At 52.3% G+C, this 20,126-nt stretch overlaps 1 protein-coding gene across 1 annotated transcript; it reads right to left on the bottom strand.

Annotated features, from left to right (window-relative positions):
- Positions 1-1,210: 1,210 nt before the first annotated feature.
- On the bottom strand, positions 1,211-19,247 carry Gpr179 (G protein-coupled receptor 179). Its single transcript, XM_087910046.1, has 11 exons — positions 18,384-19,247; positions 16,161-16,269; positions 14,148-14,235; positions 13,634-13,869; positions 12,856-12,924; positions 11,980-12,089; positions 11,470-11,708; positions 11,137-11,275; positions 10,438-10,543; positions 9,628-9,774; positions 1,211-8,412 (listed from the first exon to the last, which is right to left on the bottom strand). The coding sequence occupies exons 1-11, from the start codon at positions 19,175-19,177 to the stop codon at positions 3,571-3,573; spliced, it is 6,879 nt and encodes a 2,292-aa protein (XP_087766172.1). The 5' UTR covers positions 19,178-19,247; the 3' UTR covers positions 1,211-3,570.
- Positions 19,248-20,126: the final 879 nt, after the last annotated feature.

The raw sequence follows: 20,126 nt of genomic DNA, 5'->3' as shown, positions 1-20,126 counted from the left end.
TGAGTTCTTGTTTAAAAACAGGGCCTGCTGAAAATATGGCTCAGCTGGTAGTTTGCTTTGCATATGTGAGGCCCTAGGTTCAGCAACATACACACACACACACAGGAAAAACGAGAGCCTAAGTTCTCAGACTTAATCTTTCTCAAGTCTGAAATTTTCTTGGTCACTTAAAGTCAAGAGTAATCTGGTCTGACCGTGTCTAGAATAGGGTGAAAAGAAACTGGAATTGGGTCAGCAATTAGTGCCCTAACTCTGGTCTCTCTAAGCCTGCCCTTCGAGCAAAGCTGCGAACAGGACAGGTCTTATTGGGGAGACTCGTGTTATTATTTATTTATTCATTATGTGTGTGAGAGAGTGTTTGAGTGGGAATGTTGTCGATGGTACAGCTTTCGGATAGAGGCCAGAGGATAACTTTTGCCTTCTAATGTGGATTCTAGGAATTGACCTTGGGTCAAGTTTGCAGGAGAAATGCTTTTACCCACGAGCCACCTCACTGACCCAAAAAGACTGCTGTTTTTCTAGCGGCTCATGAGTGTGAACTGTGGAAACACATATGTGTATGCTTCGGGAAAAGAGCACTGGTGGCCAGCCTCATGCTGTTTGCTCTCAACCCTCTGGGCTTAAAATGTACAGCAGTTTGCAGCATCGCTCTCCAGATGGGGGTTGGGAACATCCTATTTGCCTGAGCCCTGGATTAAGGCAAAATAAGAAGTGCTTGAGCCAGATCCCTAACTGGAGAGTGTGAAGGAAGGGAGATAAACCCAGCAGGGAAGAGAAGTGGAGAAACAAAAAAAGCACACTTAGTAAGCAAATGCTACATTGATGTCTCTTGAATTTACGAAAAACAGTGATTCAGATAAGCTATTTCATCCCATTGCCATGGATCTGACTCAGGGTCTCTAGATAATCTTAAATCGCAGCTAAGCAATAGCTGCCACCAGGAAGCCAGGGGATAAGTGCAATTTTCAAATCCTCTGGGATAAAATCCAGCTGAGCAAATGGCCCCAGATGTGCAGGGTTGCCTAGGAGAACCAGGCAGAGAGCATCTGTTAGCTGTGATTCTGGGCACCGGGAGAGAATAAGCCAGGCCACCCAAAGTCCTATCGGGCACAGGGCGGCTACCCTGGACTTTGAAGCAGGCCCTGTTCTCTCATCTGTCTGCTGTCTCTGTCGACAAAGAAAGCACCATTATAAATAAACGGGTACCAAGTATGGTAGCTGAGAACAAGCATTCTTTATTTTCTTTATTATTTTCCTGGGTGGCTATTAGAACAGCAAATGTGGAGATAATTTTGCTCTTCCAGCTAGACGACCCAGTGGGATTGCCCTGGGGTGCACAGTTAGTGAAGTCTACCGTAGCTCAGAAGTTGTGGGGTTAAGTAGCCACAGCCCAGAACAACAACACACTGCTGTAGAAATTCAGCGCAGGAGGTCTGGGTGGGTAGGAGGGCTCTGTGTGCGAATGAGGGCAGCTGGCCCCCAAAGTCTGAGAGTAGGTGACTGTTCGTGTGCTCCCTTTTAGAAAGGGATCAGCCGCTTCTGTGCGACATTTGCACATAGACTCCTGGTTCGTTCTCTGGGCATTTGATCTCACTTGGGGCTTCCCACTTCTTGCAGCATCTCTATCTGTGTTGTCTTTAATGTAGCCAGCTCCACTGCCATTACTCTGCCTGACTGCACCCCGTCTCGCTCTCTTTACATGTCTTTCTCCTTCCTAGTTTCCCTCTGGTGATATCATGTAACTGCAACCCTCTGTTAACCCAGGCTGCTAAATCAGGGTAGCCTGAGTGATGCTTGAGAAGGGAGCCAAGGCGGAGTGGACCCGTGAGAAGGAGCTTTTGTTCACCTGGTGCCTTGCCCAGCCCCTGGGCTTCTCACTTGTCCAGGAGCGCTGCTTTTTCTGAAGGTAGCAGTTGGAATTCTGACTGTGAACAGGACTTCTTTTCTTTCCCACGCTCCTCTGGGAAGGAGTGCAAGCGAGCCAGAGTGGTTCACTTGAGAACCAGAGATCTCCCCTTATAGTAAATGCTCCCCTTGCATTCACTACAGAAGGGCCCTGTTGCTGACTACAGAAAGACTAGAGGAGAAGGAGGCGGTGTGGTGAGCTGTGCAGAGGATAAGAGAGAGCAGGGCAGGAAGCCGGCTGAAAAAGCCAGCAGGAGGCTTACCGAGGATATCTGGAAGGGAAAAGGCCTTGTCCGGTGTGGGGAGGACCCCGAGAAAGTGTCTCTGTCCTGTGTTGTCACTGTGGACACCAGCTGTGACATAGATGTCAGAGTGTCTGACTGTTGTTACTTCAGCCATCAGTCAGGGCACATATGAGAGATAACAAAGTAGAACTAGGAGATTTGCGTCAAAAGACAAGGCCCTTGAGCTGGGGATGTGGCTTCTTAGTATGGTGCTTGCCTAATATTCCTGAGGACCAGGGTTCAGTTCCCAGCACCACACATTCCCACAGAAACACAAAGGCTGGACTGGGGGTATAGTTCGGGTGACAGGACTTGCCTTGCTTGCAGGAAGCTCTGGGTTCAATTGCCACCACTGAGTACACTGGGCATAGTGATGCACTCCTGTCATCCTGGAACTCAGGTAGTGTGATCCAGGAGGAGCAGAAGATTAAGGTCAGCTGGTCAGCCTCAGCAACATATTGAGTTTTAGACAAACATGGGCTCCATGGAACCATGTGTCAGGGAAGATGTCTAGGTCTGTCGGGCACATATTTTGTCTTTGTTTTTCCTCTGATTTATCTTTTTTGTTTTGTTTTGTTTTGTTTTTTTGTGACAGGGTTTCTCTGTAGCTTTGGATCCTGTCCTGGAACTGGAACTAGCTCTTGAGGACCAGGCTGCCTTTGAACTCACAGAGATCCGCCTGCCTCTGCTTCCCCGAGTGCTGGGATTAAAGGCGTGCACCACCACTGCCCGGTTTAGCTTTCATCTTTTAAATAATTTTTTTAAATTTATGTGTATGTTTATCTGTCTGTCTATTCTGTCTATTTGGTGATATGTGTACTGAATGTCGGTGACCTCAGAGACCAGAAGAAGAAACTGGAGGATTCCCCTAGAGCCGGAGCTACTGTGGTTGTAAGCCGCTTGACTGGGTGTGGAGGACAAAACTTAGGTCCTATGCAGGAGCAGTGCATGCTCCTAACCACTGAGCCGTATTCTAGCCTTGCCTTTCATCCTGAATTACATGGTTCTATAGCCTTCTCTCCCCCACAGTTCCCCAATTGCCACTGCCTTGTGTGGCTTAGTTCTTTGCTGCCTTGGGTAAGCTTCGTTTAAGTGAGAGTTCATACTGGAATGGCTTGGGTCAGTTACACTGGACAAATAGCAGGATTCTTTAGAAGGGGAGGGTACAGCTTTTGTTTCCTCAAGCGGAAAGAGAAATAGAGAGGATGGGCTGTCCCTTAGGGCCCAAACTGCACCCCTCTTGTACAGTTCCTTTTGAATGAATTGCCTTCTGGCCTCTTGGGGAGAGGAGTGGCCAAGTGTCTGTAGTCTTTGAGTTAGCTCTTTGGGAACTGGAACGTGGGATATGTCCCGAAAGAACTCTAACCTCCCTATGGTGGTGTCATTCACACTCCCAAGGATAAGCAGGTGGAGGGCTAAGTTCTCCATCTTGAGTTTCAGAAGCCATTTGTCCTTGGTCTTCAGTTAAGGAGGAAGACTTTGGAGCTTCCACTTCTTCGAGACTTGGCTCTGGAGCTGACTTGGCTCCGGGCTCAAGTCCCACAGGTCCTTGTTCTCTGACACCTTCCAGAAGAAAAGCACTGGGTGGCTTGCTCACTTCTGGGCGGACGCTCTTGCTCACTGGAACAAAGCTCTCCAAAGGTCTGTGTACAGAGAGGCAGAGTGATTTCTCAGGAGCAGCAGGGACATCTCTCTGGGCTGTCGGTAAAGCCAGGAGGCCAGATTCATCAGCTGGGGCTCTGGTTTCCTCCCATGGACAGATATCTGCCATGGTGCCCTTGATTTTATTTCCTTCTGGGTCTGTGACTTCCCATTGACACAGTTCTGCTGGCCTTTTCGCTGGGCTGCTTGCTCCATGGGGGCTGACCTTACGGTGGTCTGTGTCCAGGGTGTCTGCCTCAGGGAAGAGCTCTACTGACTCTGCGCCTTCCAAGGGATAGACTGCCTCTGCTGCAGATAAAAAGCATCCTTCAGCCCCTCCAGCCCCCTGTGACTCTCCATCCTGCCCCTGGTCCAGTGCCCCCTCCACCACTGCTCCTGAACTTGTTTCCCAAGGACAGATCTTCTCTGCTTTCTTAGCAGAGGGACCCTCTTCTATTTCCCAAGGACACACTTCTGCTTCCCTGGACCCCACAGAGCCCACTTTCTCAGAACCGCCTTTGCTTCCATCAGAAGCACCTGTGGCTGGTTGTACCCCAAAATCCTGACTTTCCCTGGGACACATAGCTTCCTGCTTCCCAAGGCCGCTGATCTGTGGCGTTTCCTCAACTGCTACCCCTTTGTGCTCTGGTTTTTCAGGGGCCCTTTCTTGCTCCTCTTGAGAGTCCTCCTTTTCATTCAGGCCTGTTGTCTGTAGCTCCATAATTCTCTCAGTCACCTTCCGGGGACAGAGCTCAACCTTGGTGTCACTGTCAGGTTCATTCTGTTCTGGGATAGGAGCATCCCATGGGCACACTTCAGCAACCCTTCTGCCAGTACTGACCTGTGTCTGGCAGCTGGCTCCAGGTTGGTCAGGGCACTGACCGTGTGGGTGGAGGGAAGAGCTTGGTGGCCCCATGCTCTCCCACGGACAGACAGACTGGAGCTCCTTGCTTGTTTCTCCCCCATCCACCAGGAACTGTGATTTCAAAGCTGCAGCTTTTTCTTGGGTTGTGTGTTCTGGGAGGGAACCCGTCTTCGGATCTTCCCTCAGGACTCCCATATCTGTCGCCCTGTCACTTGCTTCCGAGGACTGCCCCTCTGCGACCTGACGGCTGATGCTGCTGGGCAAGTCTGAGACCTCGGTGACCTGGGCTGCCACCTTTTCCAGATCCTTTGGTCCTTCCTTCACTGGCTCACTCTCTGTCTCTTGCTCCATGCCTTTCACCCTGGTTCCCTCATTCACATCCCAGGGACAGATCTTGGCTTTTTCACTGATAAGAACTTCCTCTACTTCCCAGGGACACACTTCTATTGGCCTGGAGCCACCGTCCTGGAGCCCAACTTTTGGTTTCTCAGTGCTCAGAGTGTCTGGCTGCTGACAGGAGTCCCCTGGACCTACACTGTCCCAGGGACAGACTGCCTCCTTCTCCAGGCCTGGCTTCTCTGACTTATTTGGAGTAGTAGCCGCAATCTGCCTGGGTCCAGAATCTGCAGAAGTCTGGCCTGTGTCATTCAGAGAGATCTCAGAGGCTCCAGCTCCCACAGTCCTCTCCTCTCCAGCGCCAGCACCCACTTCCCAGGGACAGATCTTGGCCTTCTCAGCTGTCAGGCTCTCCTCCATGTCCCATGGGCAGATCTCAGCAGCTTTGCCTCCCGTACTGCCTTGCCTCTGGAGAATGGCTTGGGATTTCTCTGTGTCTTTTTGTGGGGTGCTGCCAGGGTCCGTGCTCTCCCAGGGGCAGATTGCTTCCTGCTTTTGGATCTGCCTCTCAGTCTTTTCCCATGTTTGGATTCTTGCTTTTCCAGGTATTTTTTCCCCGTCTTTTTGAAATTCTCCTCTTTTTGGTGTGTGCTCTGATGTCCTGTCCCCGGTTCTCCCATCTACTTCCCAGGGACAGACTTCTGCTGCTGAAGGTTTCGCCTGCTTTTCTTCTGGCTTGAGCTCTTCCTGGTGACACACTTGCAAGGCCTGGCTGGCCCCACTGCTTCGGAACTGCCCACCAGCCTTGGAGGAGGAGCTGTCTGGATGTGGGCTGGACTGCTCAGGGGCTGCATCCTCCCAGGGGCACACCGACTCCTGCCCTGGATGGGCTGTAGCCTTTGCCCTCGCAGTTTGCTCCCCCATCTTTCCTGAGTACCCCTTTCTGGAAGCGGTCTCCCCATCTCCTCCCTGATCCAGTGTGTCTGTGCCTGCTCCCAGTTCCCATGGGCAGACCTCAGCTTTCTTCTCATTAGAGGTCTCCCATGGGCAGACCTCTGCAGTACCACTGCCCGAACTCCCTGAGCTTCCTGGGGCTTGAAGTGAGACTGCCGAGGGACCCCGAAAATCGGTACTTTCCCAAGGACAGAGAGACACCAGGTCTCTGCCCAGATTCTGTTCTCTCCAGAGAGTTGCCTTCTTGGGGGATTTCTGCCTTTCTTCAGGGAGTTCCTTCACTCTCTGGGCCAAGGTCCCCTCCCCGATATCACTCAGTTCCCAGGGACACAGCTCAGCCTTGGCAGCCTCAGGTAGAAGACCCTCTGGACTGCCCACTACTGCAGACTTGCCCTGGGTTCTGTCAGAATCCCGATGGGCCAACTGAGGAGGCAGACCTCTGGGGTCAGTACTTTCCCAAGGACACACTGCCTCCTGGCTCCGGATCAGCCTCTCTGGCTTTCTCCCAGTAATGGCTCCCACACCCCTGGGCTCTGATTCCTCTGAGGCTTTCTCCCTCTCTTCCCAGGAACTACTTAGAACTCGTATTGGTGGCGTCTTCACAAGGTTTCCTTCAGTCCCCTCCCAGGGGCAGACTGTGGCCTTGTTGCTACTCTCTGACTGGGACATTCCTGAGTGAGGTACTTCCCAGGGGCATACCTCTGCCACCCTGTGGTCAGCACTGCCTAGGGGCTGGAGGGCAGTATTGGGTGCCTCATGTTCACCCACAGAGGATTCCTTCGCTTGTTCAGTATTTTTGTCCCCAAAAACTTGCCTCGGTGTAGCAAGCCCTAGCTTACCAGTTCTCTCAACTCTTTGCTCCCCTGGGCCCTGTGATGCCCTCTTGTTCCTATCGTCCTGTCCTCTGCTGCCCTCTCTGTGACAGCCGTGGAGCATTTTGCTGGTGTGAGCATTCTGTTGGTTCTGGAGGGACTCCTCATCTTCACAGGGGCTAAGGGCAGCCTGTTTGCTCACTGCCTTGGGCCGGCCTAGCCTGGGAGATCGGGGTGGAGCCCCCATGATCACCCCTGTAGGCTTTCCCTTCTCAGTCTCAGGCCTGTCCTCCCCACCCTCTTTCTCTTTGTGGGTGCTCCTAGAACGGGTGAGAGCTTTGATGGCCAGGCCCAGGCTGCGCACGGAGCCCTGCTGCAGGGGGGTCTTGAGGCTGTGGGATTTTGAGAAGACTTTGGGCTTGTCCTCATCCACGTCATCTTCCCCCTGGACATGTCCATCCTCGGTGGTCCTCTCACTCTCCCCAGCCCCCCTTTTCTCCACTGCCACAGAGAGCGCCCTCCAGATCCTGGTTCGAGCTGAGGCAGGTAGGTGGCTGCTTTGCTCTGACCCCGTGGGACCTTCCTGGACCACATTTTCTTTCTTGCCCGGCAGTTCTGCGTTCTCCCAGGGACAGATGAAAGTGAGTGGGGGAGGACTTTGGGGGGACAATGGGACTGGTGCCAGGACAGGGGTAGAGGTTGGGGCCAGGGTTGGCAACAGAACAGGAGCCAACGTGGAGGCTGGAGTGGGAGACAACATTCTTGGCTCTCCCAGGCAGGCCCCAGACAGAGCCAAGATGGGTGTGGAGACCTGGTGCCGGATGGGTGGGTGAGGTAGCCTTCTCCCAGCCTCCTCTTGAGGCCTCCCCGGGGTACGAGAACTGTCGAGGCTGCTGCTCTTGGCAGGGGATGGCGGGGCTGACAGAGGAGCCCTCAGAGGCCTCTCCAACCTCCTGGCAGATGGCCTGCGTGCTGGGCTCAGCACTGGGCTCAGCACTGGGCTTGGCGCTGGGCTCACTGTGGCTGCCTCAGCTTTCTTTCTCTCCTCTCTCTCTTTCGCTTGTCGATAGGTTTCCTCCAGGTAGGCCTGACTGGCCACAAGCAGAGCCCTTTCTCTGGAGCCAGACACAACACTCAGTGACTTCTGCAGGGAAATGGGCCTAGCTCTGGGGAGCCTTTCTCCTACGGTCAGGTTGTGAGCACTGGCAGACCTGAAGCCCAGGGTTGTGGGCCCCTCTGCTTGACCCTCTGATGGTGAGGCCTTCTTGGATAGGGGCCTCCTCAGTGTGGAGTCAAGGAGGGGTGTGTTATGCTCCCTGTGGTGATCATATGTGCTGCGGGTCTTGCGCAGAGCTGGTGGCTTCTCAGTTTCTTGAAGACTGGAGCTGAGAAGCCTCTGTCGAGAAGAGCCTGGCAGGCTGCTGTGGCCTGGGGAACCAGAGTCCCGGGAGTGCTGCCTAGCCAGGGCCTCTGGGAACTCAGCCAGGTACCTTATGAAGGAGCGCCCCAGTCCCTGGCGTGAGCTGCTCTGCTTCTTGGGTAGGTGGGGGTTATTAGCAGTCATCTCCTTGGTCTTGCAGACCTCCAGCTGGGCATAGAGCTTCTTCAGCTCATCCTGCAAGGAAGGGGTGGGGCAGCAGAGCCGCCTCTGAGAGACGGAGACTCCCACCAACCCTGCTGCTCCCTTCCTTGGGGCATCCTTCTCCACCAAGCTGCCCCCTTTCCTGTTCCTAACATGCAGAATTCACCACTCTACTCCTGTGAGACCAGAGCCAAGTTGGTTCTGAGTTGGATCCACTCAGCCTTGAGGGCTCAGGGTGCCCTCACTTCTTTGGAGCACTGTGATCTGTCCTGCCTGTAGTTCAGGATAGGTCTGGCTTTAAGACTGCTGACCCACGTGTATCTCGAAGCTATTGTGTTGACCTCTCTGGGCCTTTGCATCTTCTTCAGTTTTGGGGTTTTATTGTCATGGTTGTCGTTTGGGGAGAAATTCAGAGCAGGGAAGGTTTCGTGGACACTGGCATGTAACAGTCTCTATCTACTAGTTCCGTCAACCTCCTCAAATGTTCTAAGGAAATGGACACGGGTTACATAGAAGATGTAAAGGTGCCCGGTGTGGTGGTGCACACCCTTAATCCCAGCACTTGGGGGACAGAGGCAGGCAGATCTCTGAGTTGGAGGCTAGCCTGGTCTATAAATGAGTTCCAGGACAGCCAGGACTACACAGAGAAACCCCGTCTCAAACAAACAATCAAACGAACAAATCCAAACAACAACAAAATCGAAGAAGGAGCAGAAACACAGGCGTGGGAACACTTTCTAGACCCCACAGCTGACTCTTAGGGTCATTAGCTGTCCCATCTTGCTAGGAACTCAAGGCTTGTCTAGTCTGCCCCACAACATGATGAGGACACAGGATTAAGAATGAACTCTTGAGGGGGGGAGGCTAGAGAGATGGCTCAGTGGTTAAGAACACTGACTGCTCTTCCAGAGGTCCTGAGTTCAATTCCCAGCAACCACATGGTAGCTCACAACCACCTGTAATGAGATCTGGTGTCCTCTTCTGGTGTGCGGGCATACATGAAAGCAGAACACTGTATACATAATAAATAAATAAATAAATCTTAAAAAAAAAAAAGAATGAACTCTTGGCTGGGCCTGGACCCCAAGGCCTGGGAGTCTGGTTTTTGGGTTTTCTTTTCAAGTGGATGGTACGTGATCAGGGAAGGTGATTCGGTGTTCTGTAGTCCCATGGCAGCCCAGCTCTGCTCCCCGGCTCAGACCTTAAACATTGATATCAAAGGAACTGGGGTCGGGGGGAGGGACCTACCCGAATATCCCCTGGGTCCAGACTTGGCTCACTCCAGGCTGAGGCGATGCTGCTGTTGAGGTAGGAGCCTGAGCGTTGCAGGCCCAGCTCATCTTCATAGACCTCATCCAAGATCTCCTCTCGGGGAGGCGCCCCTGGCTTCCAGAACTAGTCAAGATGGGAGGGGGTATGGGAGACACGATGGCGTCCTCCCTACTCCTGTCCTCACCTACTCGGTCTCTACTTCAGGAGTCTTCACCCTTCTCTGATTTGGGATCCAAGGTCTCAGAGAATTTTATTCCCTGTTACTCGTCTTCATTAGGGACCAGCACAGTATCCGTAGGCATGGCCTTCAGCTCTCTAACCTGCTCCCCACACCTTCAGAGTCTACCAGCTGGGCTGAAAGGATGCAAGACATGGTGGCACATGCTTTTAATCCCAGTGCTCAGGAGGCAGAGGCAAGAGGAGCTCTGAGTTCAAGGCCAGCCTGGTCTACAGAGCGAGTTCTGGGACAGTGAGGGCTACACAGAGAAACCCTGTCTCAAAACAAAACAAAAAAAAAAACAACCATCCAACAAACAAGCAAACAAACAAAAAAGCCCAAGCACAAAACAGAATAAAACAAAACAAAAAACTCAAACCAAACAAAATCTTCCTGTATCCCTAGCTCTGTGTTGCTTGCATGGGAACTGGAAGCAGGGAGTAGCTTTCTTTCTCAGCCAAGTCCTTGCTCAGGATGCTCATCATTTTTTGATGTGGAGAGGGTGCTGAGGTGGCAGGGTCACAGTGTTCTTTACCAAGGGGCCTCGCACAGTAGGGGAAAGACCTTACCTTTGGGATGAAGAGCAGAGCTAGCGTGGCCGTGACTGTACTATGGGTATGGAGGAAGAAGAGGAGAAGGGTCCAGTCTGGGTGCAGGGAAGGAACCAGCGCAAACCTAAGGGCCAGATGGGACAGGGTGGTCAGTGCAGGTGGCAGCAGCCTGTCTGCTTCACCTCACTAGATGTCCACGCCAGCCCAGTCTGGTGCTCTGCCAGGAGGATACCCTTCCTGCTTTCTCGGGATCAGAGGTGTGATCTCGGGATCAGAGGTTCTCATTAATTAATTCTGAGAAGACCTCCTAAATGATTTCACCCCACCGCTTTTGCCTGTCCAGGTTACAGAACAGAACTGTGCCCAGGTCTCTATTAGGAACAGCCCGTAGTTTGCTTCTTCCTCCGCTACAGGGCCAGGTTCCATAAACACACAGCAGGCCTGCTGCTCTGAAGGCTAAAGGGTAAGGAAGGGGTCAGGGCTGGAGGGGAAACGCTCAGGGCTGACAGGCAGGCAGTTAGGAACCAGACACACTTCCTGTGGATTGGGTATCTCTCCTGAAGGAGATATGAGGTAGAGGAGGGGTATATGTGCAGCCCTTCTGTACCCTGCTGGGCATCACAGCCGGTCAAGGATCGCTGTTAGACGGACCCCTTCACCCAGAGGTGGGGAACCCTGGCGAGGCGGGAGGAGTCTTAGGAAGGGGCCAGCCCTCACCTGACCGTGTGGAAGACAGTAGAGAGCAGGAGCTCATTGTGCAGGGCGATGCTCATGTACCGTGGTTCATGGAAGGCTGAGGGGACAGCCCGGGTGGCGTAGCAGAGGAAACTGCCCCCACACAGCAGCAGCATTTCCGCTGGGGCGGGGTGAGAGAGAGAGAGAGAGAGAGAGAGAGAGAGAGAGAGAGAGAAGCTCTTACCATTTCAGCAGCCTGCTAACCCTCTCTAAAACCAACTGTGTTAGGCAGCACAGACCCGGGGGAACCAGCTCAAGAACAACATGGAGGCAACAGCCTGGGCCAGCAGGCCGGGCTCAGAAGAAGCAGCTCACCCACAACCATGATGTAGTCCCAGTGGTCGTGGTGACAGAGGTAGAAGTGGCGGCCGGTGGGCGTGTGGCCTCGGGTCACCAGAGGCGTGTGCTGGATGCCTGGCTCCAGGACACCAGCTGTCCACACGACCAAGAAACCCAATACCAACAACAGGAGCTGTCCCAGGCGCTGCAGCAGCTGCCCACTACTTGGGTGTGGGCTTCGCTGGGCTGTTCGAGACAGAAACAGCTGGAGCACCCTGAGGGGAGTAAGTAAGGTACATGTGGGAAGTCGGGAGGACCGAGGGTGAGGCCAGAGCCCTAATTCTGTCCATTGCTTCGCTTCCCAGCCACCCGCCCCCCATATTTACCTCCCCTGATCTTTCCAAAAGCTACATAGAGGGAGAAGGCTGAGTGATTGAGGCTGGGCTGGGGGTACAGGGGAAAGGTCTGACTTCAGAAAAACTTCCCTGGGTGAGTGAGTAGTAGCCTGGGGTGAGCAGAGCAGTGGCGAGGTCGGCAAGGGCCTACCTAGACAGCTTCAGTATAATGGTCCCATAGACGACAGCAAAACCCAGCAGCCGGACCCAGCGGAGAGCGATGCAGCGGAACACGCTGGGCTTGAAGTACAGGATGAAGACCTGAGGGCAAGGAGACAGAGACAGCTGCCCTCTGCTGTGTTTTCTTCCCCTCTCCATCTGTGTCATGTGCGTGAATCTTACCAGCAATCCCACAGCGGGGGGTGGGGGGGTGAGGTGGGGGGGGTGGGGAGGCGCCTCACACTTCCCTTTTGCACTGTTGGAGTGTAAGTATCAGGAAGGGGAGGTAGACAACTTGCCTTATTGCACCAGCAAGTCAGAAATTTCTTTCTTTCTTAAATTTTATTTATTTATTATGTATACAGTATTCTACCTGTATGAATGCCTGCAGGCCAGAAGAGGGCACAAGATCTCGTTATAGATGGTTGTGAGCCTCCATATGGTTGCTCAGGACCTTTGGAAGAGCAGTCAGTGCTCTTAACCTCTGAGCCATCTCTCTAGCCCCCAGAAAATTCTTTTCAGTCTGGGTGTCTGCCTCCAGAGCTTACTGGGCCAGCATGCCATTTGTGTGAATAGGTAGAGGGAATTTAACTTTTTTGTTGTTGTTTTTCGAGACAGGGTTTTTCTGTGTAGCCTTGGCTGTCCTGGAACTCACTTTGTAGAACTGGCTGGCCTGGATCTCACAGAGATCTGCCTGCTTCTGCTTCCTGAGTGCAGGGATTAAGGGCATGTGCCCCTGCCACGCTGGTCAGGGGAATTTCAAGTCACTAAATCTTCCCAAGAGACAGAAAAGGATTCTGGAGGTTGGGGACAGTTTGTGAGTAGGGGACATTAAGAAAGTAAGGTCAGCTACTGGTCGCGGACTCACAGGAAAGTAGAGAAGTAAGGATCCAAAAAGGATGGTCTCCAGCAGGAAGATTCCAGATGCCCGGATCCTCTGTAAGCCCAGGGAGAAAGATGTAAGCGGGGCTCTGAGGACACCAAGCCTGGCCTGTCGGAAGGCTCACTAGGCCTTGGGCTTCCTCCAACAGCACTAGCTCCACCCCCACCCCACCCCCTGTTCACAGCTAGTCTCCAGTCTCACCACAGTGTCTACTACCTATGCTTGCACCAAGAGCCCTGCTGGGCTCACACCGAAGGTTGCTGGAGCTAGGAAGGGCCTCTGGCATTCCTCCAAGCTTTGGGGCTGACTGCATCCTGGTCTAGATTAAGATTCCTCTTCTTTGCCCAGATTAAACCAATGAACCTTTGAGTCTGGCCCCAGTAACACTTTTTCTAGAAATTCTCTCCAACGCCATCTCCTCCAGAACAACTGGGTCTCTCCTCTGAGCCCCCATGGTGCCTGAAAGCCACTCCCCTCCTTGCCTCTGTCTCACTGCTTCCTCTATGCTTTGGGAGTCCAGATAACTTCTGTTGTACAGTGCCTATGTAGTAGTTTGCTCTGAGCAGACATTCAACTAGTATTTGTTGAATTGAATACAGTGTTGCAGATGAAGAAACAGGTCTAAACAGGTCTAGAAAAGTCACTGCCTAATGTCACACATTCAGGTGTAGAAGCAAGATTGGCACCCATTTTCCCAAGACTTGGCGCTTTATTTGAGATGGGTTGGACGTGGGCATAGAAGAGGGATAGGGGACCTTCTTGCCTTGCTCCTGCGGCAACGGTAGGCGACCAGCATACTCAGGAAGACTACCAGCATGCAGCAGGCCTGGCAGGCCAGCACTGCCGTTCTCAGTGCCAGGGCCTCCTCTACCAGGCATGGCGTGGCATCCAGACAGCTAGTGCAGCCCTCAGGACATGGCCGGCATCTCAGCAGCTTCCCTAAGCTGCCTTGAGGGGACCCGAATTGCCCAGCAGTCTGAGTTGCACTCTCTTCTAACCCTACGAAAGACAAGATGGGTGTAAAGAGAACTTGGCTAGGGATTTCTGAGGTTCTAGCCTTCGGTCCTGAGGGCCACACGCCCTCCTGTAACTTACGGCCCCAGGAATAAGAGCGAAGGGTTGGGCCCGAGTAAGGGCATGGTAGCAGGAAGATACCAGGCTAAGGTTTGTTCAGAGGCTAACTTGCCTCATACCTGTGTGTCAGCCCTACAGATGTTCCATCCCAACTTCCCTTGGCTTAGCACAACCTCTGCTTAGCCCTCTCCACACTTACGTACCCCCAGAACTGCTAGCCCCGTAGAATCCAGGTCGGCAGCGACAGAGATAGCGGCCAAGGACAAAACCCTGCCTCTCCAGGGGGACACACTGTGGGGATGACAAATGGCGTTTGTTTATATGATGCTTTTCTCCGAAAGCTTTCCCTGCTGGGAAGGGTTCCCTCCCTCCATGACTTCTGGGTTTACAATGGGAGATTTCACCAGAAGCTTTCTCCGGTTCCTGCCCAGTCACCCACTCCCACCCCCACCTCGGCAAACGTCTCAGTCCTGTCCCCATTCCCTGCTGTTAGGTCTTTTCAAGGAGTATCCAAGAAAAGAATGCAGAATACATAACCGGGATACATAACTCTCTTGTTCAGCCTGGCATTAACAGGAGCCTCATGCCCCATTTCCTGGTGCCTAGCTGTTGCTAGGGCTAGGTACTGGGGGAGGTGAAGACAGGGAGAACTCAGAGCCCAATCACACCTCTTATGTGCCTACCCCCTGCTTCAAAGGGTTCCCACAGCTGCCCCACTTGTCATATAGGTATCTTGCTGGCTAGTTTTAGGCCAACTTGATGCAAGCTAGAGTTATCTGGAGCAGTAAGAGCCTCAATTGAGAAAGTGCCCTCATAAGATCCAGCGGTAGGGCATTTTCTTAATTAGTGATTGATGTGGCCCAGCCCACTATTGGTAGGATTATCTTTGGACTTTTGGTCCTGTGTTCTATATGAAAGATGAGCAAGCCAGTAAGCAGCACCCCTCCATGGTCTCTGCAGCAGCTCCCGTCTCCAGGATCCTGCCCTGCTAGGGTTCCTGCCTTCAGGGCTTTTGACGATGAACTGTTGTATGGAACTGTGAGAGAAATCAACCCTTTCCTCTCCATCATCATGGTGATCCAACACAGCAACAGTAGTTCTAATCAAGACAGGCAAGCTAGGGACTGGAGCAATGACTCGGTGGTTGAGAGCACCGGCTGTTCTTCTCGAGGACCCGGGTTCAGTTCCCAGCACCCACATGGCAGCTCACAACTGTCTGTAACTCCAGTTCCAGGGGATCTGATACCCTCACACCAATACATATAAAATGAAATTTTAAAAAATCAAATTGCTAAAACCTCCCATGGCTGGGCAGTGGTAGCTTGGGAGGCAGAGGCAGGTGAATCTCTGTGAGTTTAAAGTCAGCCTTCTCTACAGAGAAAGTTCCAGGACAGCCAGGGCTACCCAGCAAAACCCTGTCTTGAAAAACTAAAAGCCAAGAAAAACAGTAACAACCAAAAAACTCCCGTGGAGGGGTAACTTTCTCTGTCAGGACATATCTGGCTTGAACACAGGACTACTTTCCTCAGCATAAGGCCAGGCTGGTGGAATGCCAAGGTTAGCTCTCTATTCTACCTCGTCCTATTGATGTCTGCTCAGCAGGGGACAAAGCATGGCCTCAGAGACAGGCAGGGGTGTTAAGCATGCGGCTGAGGTCAGTGGCTGAGAACAGATCTCTGGGAGGCAAAGGGCTTTGCCTGGGCATGTGACTTGGTGTTTGTCACCTTCACCAGTCCCAGACCTTTTCAAGCTTTGGTTAGGCTCCTCCTACACCTAACCAGCAATTCTATGGACTTGGGTGAATACCACTGGAGCATCCTCTGTGCTCCCTGAGGAGCTCAGAGCTGCGCTGATGTGGCGCATGGAGCCTAGGAAAGGGAAAGCAGGCGAGGCTCAGAAGTCTCCCTAAAGAGGAAGCCTAGAGTGCTGAGTACCAGGCGAGAGCAAACAAGGAGGCACACTGAGCTTTCACAGGCATGCGGAGTAGCTTTCTTGGGATAGATGGGAGGTATGAGATAGGCTGTACATTGGCCTCCCTGTCATTTCACCTCAACGATCAGTTCGGACCCCCTTGAAGCCCTGAGAAAACCAGGTGAAAAGGTGGCTTTTTCGACTGCTCCTGGGAGCTGGATTTGGGGGGGTAGAATGGGGGATGGGACCGGGGCCAGTGGGCGAAAGGGAATGAAGGCGGACCTCAGTGGACCCATCCTCCTTGCCTGAGTGCTGTTGAGGTCACACAGGTGGGTGTTGGAGTACCAGCCTGGGCCACTTGCACACTGATTGATGTCCACGCTTTGGAGGTCGATGTCCATCTGCACCTGGCCCCTAAGGCAGCAAATTGGCAGTTAGGCGCCCAGCGGGGGTGCGGAGGCAATCACTACATTATTGGGCAGTGCAGTATTAGCGCAGGGGCAGGATTGCACACATCCAAGGCAGACCTCCGGTGCCGTTAGCCCTGTCTCTGTGGCAACAGTCCCCTCCCACTAGAGTATTTCCCACCTCAGTAGTCAGCATATCTTATCATTTTCTGGTTCTCATCAGTGGGAAGAAGGGAAAGGCATGTCAAGACATGCAGGTGCCCGGGCCGGGATGATCACCGCGAAGGGTTTTTTTTTTCACCCTTGCCCATTGCATTTACACATAACATATGCAGCCCCGCTGGTTACCACTACTTTCCTTTGCCCAAACCAGGTCTGAACGAATCACAGCAAAGGAGTCCAAGAATGGACGAGCCCTGTTGTGACTGAATTGGGAGGGCTCTGGCAAGGAGCCAGGATGCCAGCTTACAGGAGGGGAGCCCTGCTGGGAACAATGCACGGGGCAGAAGACTGGGAGAGCGGTGCTGACTGCCGCATGCCTGGCTGCGCTGTGTTCCTTTGCTCCTGCTTCCCCTCAGCTGAGCGCAGAGCCAGTTCTTTGAGGAACATCACAAAGTACTGCGGCAGGATAGGACAGAATAGATAGGATAACAGGGTCTGCTCCGCAAAGAGCCTGGTCACCGAGAGTGACACTGGGCACTCAGACAACTCCTGTGCAAAAAGGATGTTGGTTCCAAGCCCCTGTCCTGGAAAGTCTCCTGAAGTGTCCGTGTGGTTCTTCTGAGAAGTCAGGAATATGGATTATTACTGTCATTAAGTTCTCTCTCTATCTCTCTCTTTCTCCTTTCATTTCGTTTCATTTTGTTTCGTTTTTCGAGACAGGGTTTCTCTGTGTAGCTCTAGATGTCCTGGAACTTGCTCTGTAGATCAGTTTGGCCTCGAACTCACCTGCCTCTGCCTCCTGAGTGCTGGGATTAAAGGCGTGCACCACTACTGCCCGACTATCAGTTTCTCTTATCTCTTCCGTCTATACCTTAGACCTGCGAGCCCTGAGAGCCAAGACCTGCCCCTATCTACACTCACCCGTCTGCACACACACATACCCAATACATATGTTTAATTCCTGTGTGTGCACAAGAGTGAACATCTTTTCACTCATTGTCCTCAGCATATAAACAACATCAAGAGATACCCAGGCACATGCCTGTCATCCCAACACTTGGAAAATAGAGGCAGGAGGACCAGGATTCCAGATTAGCCTTGGCTACATGAGAAACTGTCTTAGAAAACAAAATAAACTGGGTGGTAGTGGCTCATGCCTTTAATCCCAGTACTCAGGAGGCAGAGGCAGGTGGGTCTCTGTGAGTTTGAGGTCAGCCTGGTCTATGGAGTAAGTTTCAGGCAGCCAGGTCTGTAACACAAAGAAACCCTTTCTTGAAAAAGCAAAAAGCAGGGGGCTGGAGAGATGGCTCAGCAGTTAAGAGCATTGCCTGCTCTTCCAAAGGTCCTGAGTTCAATTCCCAGCAACCACATGGTGGCTCACAACCATCTGTAATGAGGTCTGGTGCCCTCTTCTGGCCTTCAGGCATACATGCAGAAGGAATATTGTATACATAATAAATAAATAAATAAATAAATAAATAAATAAATAAATAAATAAATGTTTAAAAAAAAAGAAAAAGCAAAAAGCAAAAAAAAAGTAAAAAAAAAAAGAAACAAAATAAAGCTTGGCAATGGAGGCACATACTTTTAATCCCAGCACTCAAGAAGCAGAGGCAGGTGGATCTCTATGAGTTCAAGGCCAGCCTGGTCTACAGAGTTCCAGGACAGCCAGTGCTACACAGAGAAACCCTGTCTCAAAAAACCAAAATAAATAAGTAAAATAAAATGTATATATTTATACAAATAGAGGTTCAGATATATATGTATAAATTGACTGGTTCACATACATCACCAACATACCTGAGAATGTTAATAGTATAGATATGCACAGCTGAATGCACACACACATCTGTGCTCGCTGCAGACACATGTTCTTGCCAAGTGGTCTGTGCACAATGCAGTAGACTCATGTCCCCCTCACCCTCACAGGTCCATCGAGTCCTTCTCAAACCCACTTACCTGACTTCTGGGGTGAGGTCTGGCTTGAGACCATAGAATGTGGCTGAGACTGTGACTAGCCAGCCAGGACGGAGCTGGCCCTCATGGCATTCCAGGAAGGGAGGAGACAGCTTCACCTGTTGTATGTCCCCCACGTACCCATCCCCCCGTGGCCACTTGGGGCTTTCAAGACTCCTTAGGTCATTGGTCAGTACTCGCTTCTGTAGGACAGGGCTGTCCAGGTCCTCTTCTGGATTTTCTTCCTGTACCTTGTTCCCAGAGAGGTCCCGGAGGATGGTCTCATCCCCCATCCGGGTGGCCTGCAGGGCCAGCTGAAGGTGGCTGGCCCCTGGTGGAGGGTTAAAGGTCAGTAAAGCCCTGTAGGCTTTTGGGTCCCCCTCTACCACACTTCGGACAAGAGCCTGGTACCACTCAATGTCCTCTTCCACACTCGACTCCCGGATGTCGTTGGCTTGTAGAAGCATGTTGAGAAAATTGGCAGCCTGGGCCAGGGTGCCCGCTGCTCTCTGTAGGACTGGGGGGATCCCCACACTGCCTTCTGTTCCAAGGACTTCATAACTCTCACTACAATTAGCCCCTGACAGCTGCTGAACATCTCCAGAGTAGAGAAAATTCAGGGCTGCTTTAGCCCCCTGTGGGGGCTTCCACGTGGGCCCAGGTCCTGGCTTGGCTTGAGAAGGTAGTGGAGGCAGAGAGCGGGAGGACCTTTGGCTCCCCAGAGCCCAGCTGCAGAGGAAACAGCAACTTAGCAGCCCCCAAACAAGAGAAGGTGTGATCACTGCCGTGGTGCCCATTCTTGGGCAGCTCTCATATCCCTGGAATCCAGGCTGCCTAGAGGTTTGGATGGCTCAGAAGAACTCAGAGGCTGGTGTATAGTCTGTCTCCACACCTCCCTCCCTCCACCCCTCCCTGCCTATCTCCCTCCCTCTTCTCTCTCATGCTAATACCATCTAGCCTATTTTTCCCCCGTTTCTCTAATGTTATCGGTTAGCTTCTGGATATAGGTATGATGGCCCTGCCCCCATCACTCAGTCTGCCTCCCCATCTCAAAAGCCTCTTAATCCGACATACTACCCTTTTCTCTACCTCTGATCCAGTACCCCCACTCCAGGCACATACACCCCACATCTGCTCCAGAGATAAAAGAGGAAAAGGGAGGATACCAGTTGTTCTCTGAGCTCTGCCTCCCTCCTTCCTCTACCCTTTGCTCCATTAGCAGAGATGGGTAAATCCGGCCTGGAGCTCCATAGCAACCACAGCTGAATCCATGTCCCTCTTTCCATCCCTCTGCCCCACTTGGCCTCCTGGCAGCAACTGCAATGGGCATAATAAAGGGCCAGCCACATGTCTGGCAGGGCACTACTGATGCCTGCCCCTCTCCATCTTTCTGTATCCCAGCATCTCCTGTCCCTTTGTGACAACGAGCCGCTCTCATTCTCCCCTACCTCCTTTTCTGTTTGTTTTGTTGTTTGGTTTTTAAGACAAAGTCTCATTCTATACCCTTGGCTAGCCTTGAACTATGTAGACCAGGCTGGTCTTGAACTCACAGAGATCCACCTGCCTCTGCCTCTGAGTGCTGGGATGAAAGGCAGCTCTTCCCACTTTTAAAGTTTGCATTTGCATGCCTGGTGTCCCTGGAACTGGAGTTATGAATGGGTGTGAGCTGATTGGGGTAGGTCCTCTGGAAGAACAGTCAGTGCTCTTAACTGCTGAGCCACCTCTCCAACCTCAGGCTGTCAGGTC

The sequence above is a fragment of the Myodes glareolus genome, chromosome 9, assembly GCF_982192425.1.
Source record: "Myodes glareolus chromosome 9, mMyoGla1.1, whole genome shotgun sequence".
Taxonomy (NCBI): domain Eukaryota; kingdom Metazoa; phylum Chordata; class Mammalia; order Rodentia; family Cricetidae; genus Myodes; species Myodes glareolus.
This window is presented reverse-complemented; position numbering and strand designations above follow the sequence as displayed.

Excerpts from the sequence above, each read along its gene's own strand:
- Gpr179 (XM_087910046.1), bottom strand. The coding sequence starts at position 19,177 with ATGGGCACCACGGCAGTGATCACACCTTCTCTTGTTTGGGGGCTGCTA. Across the intron at positions 16,270-18,383 it reads GACCTCACCCCAGAAGTCAG|GGGCCAGGTGCAGATGGACA; the intron begins GTAAGTGGGTTT and ends TTGCTGCCTTAG. Across the intron at positions 13,870-14,147 it reads CGGGGCTAGCAGTTCTGGGG|GGTTAGAAGAGAGTGCAACT; the intron begins GTACGTAAGTGT and ends TGTCTTTCGTAG.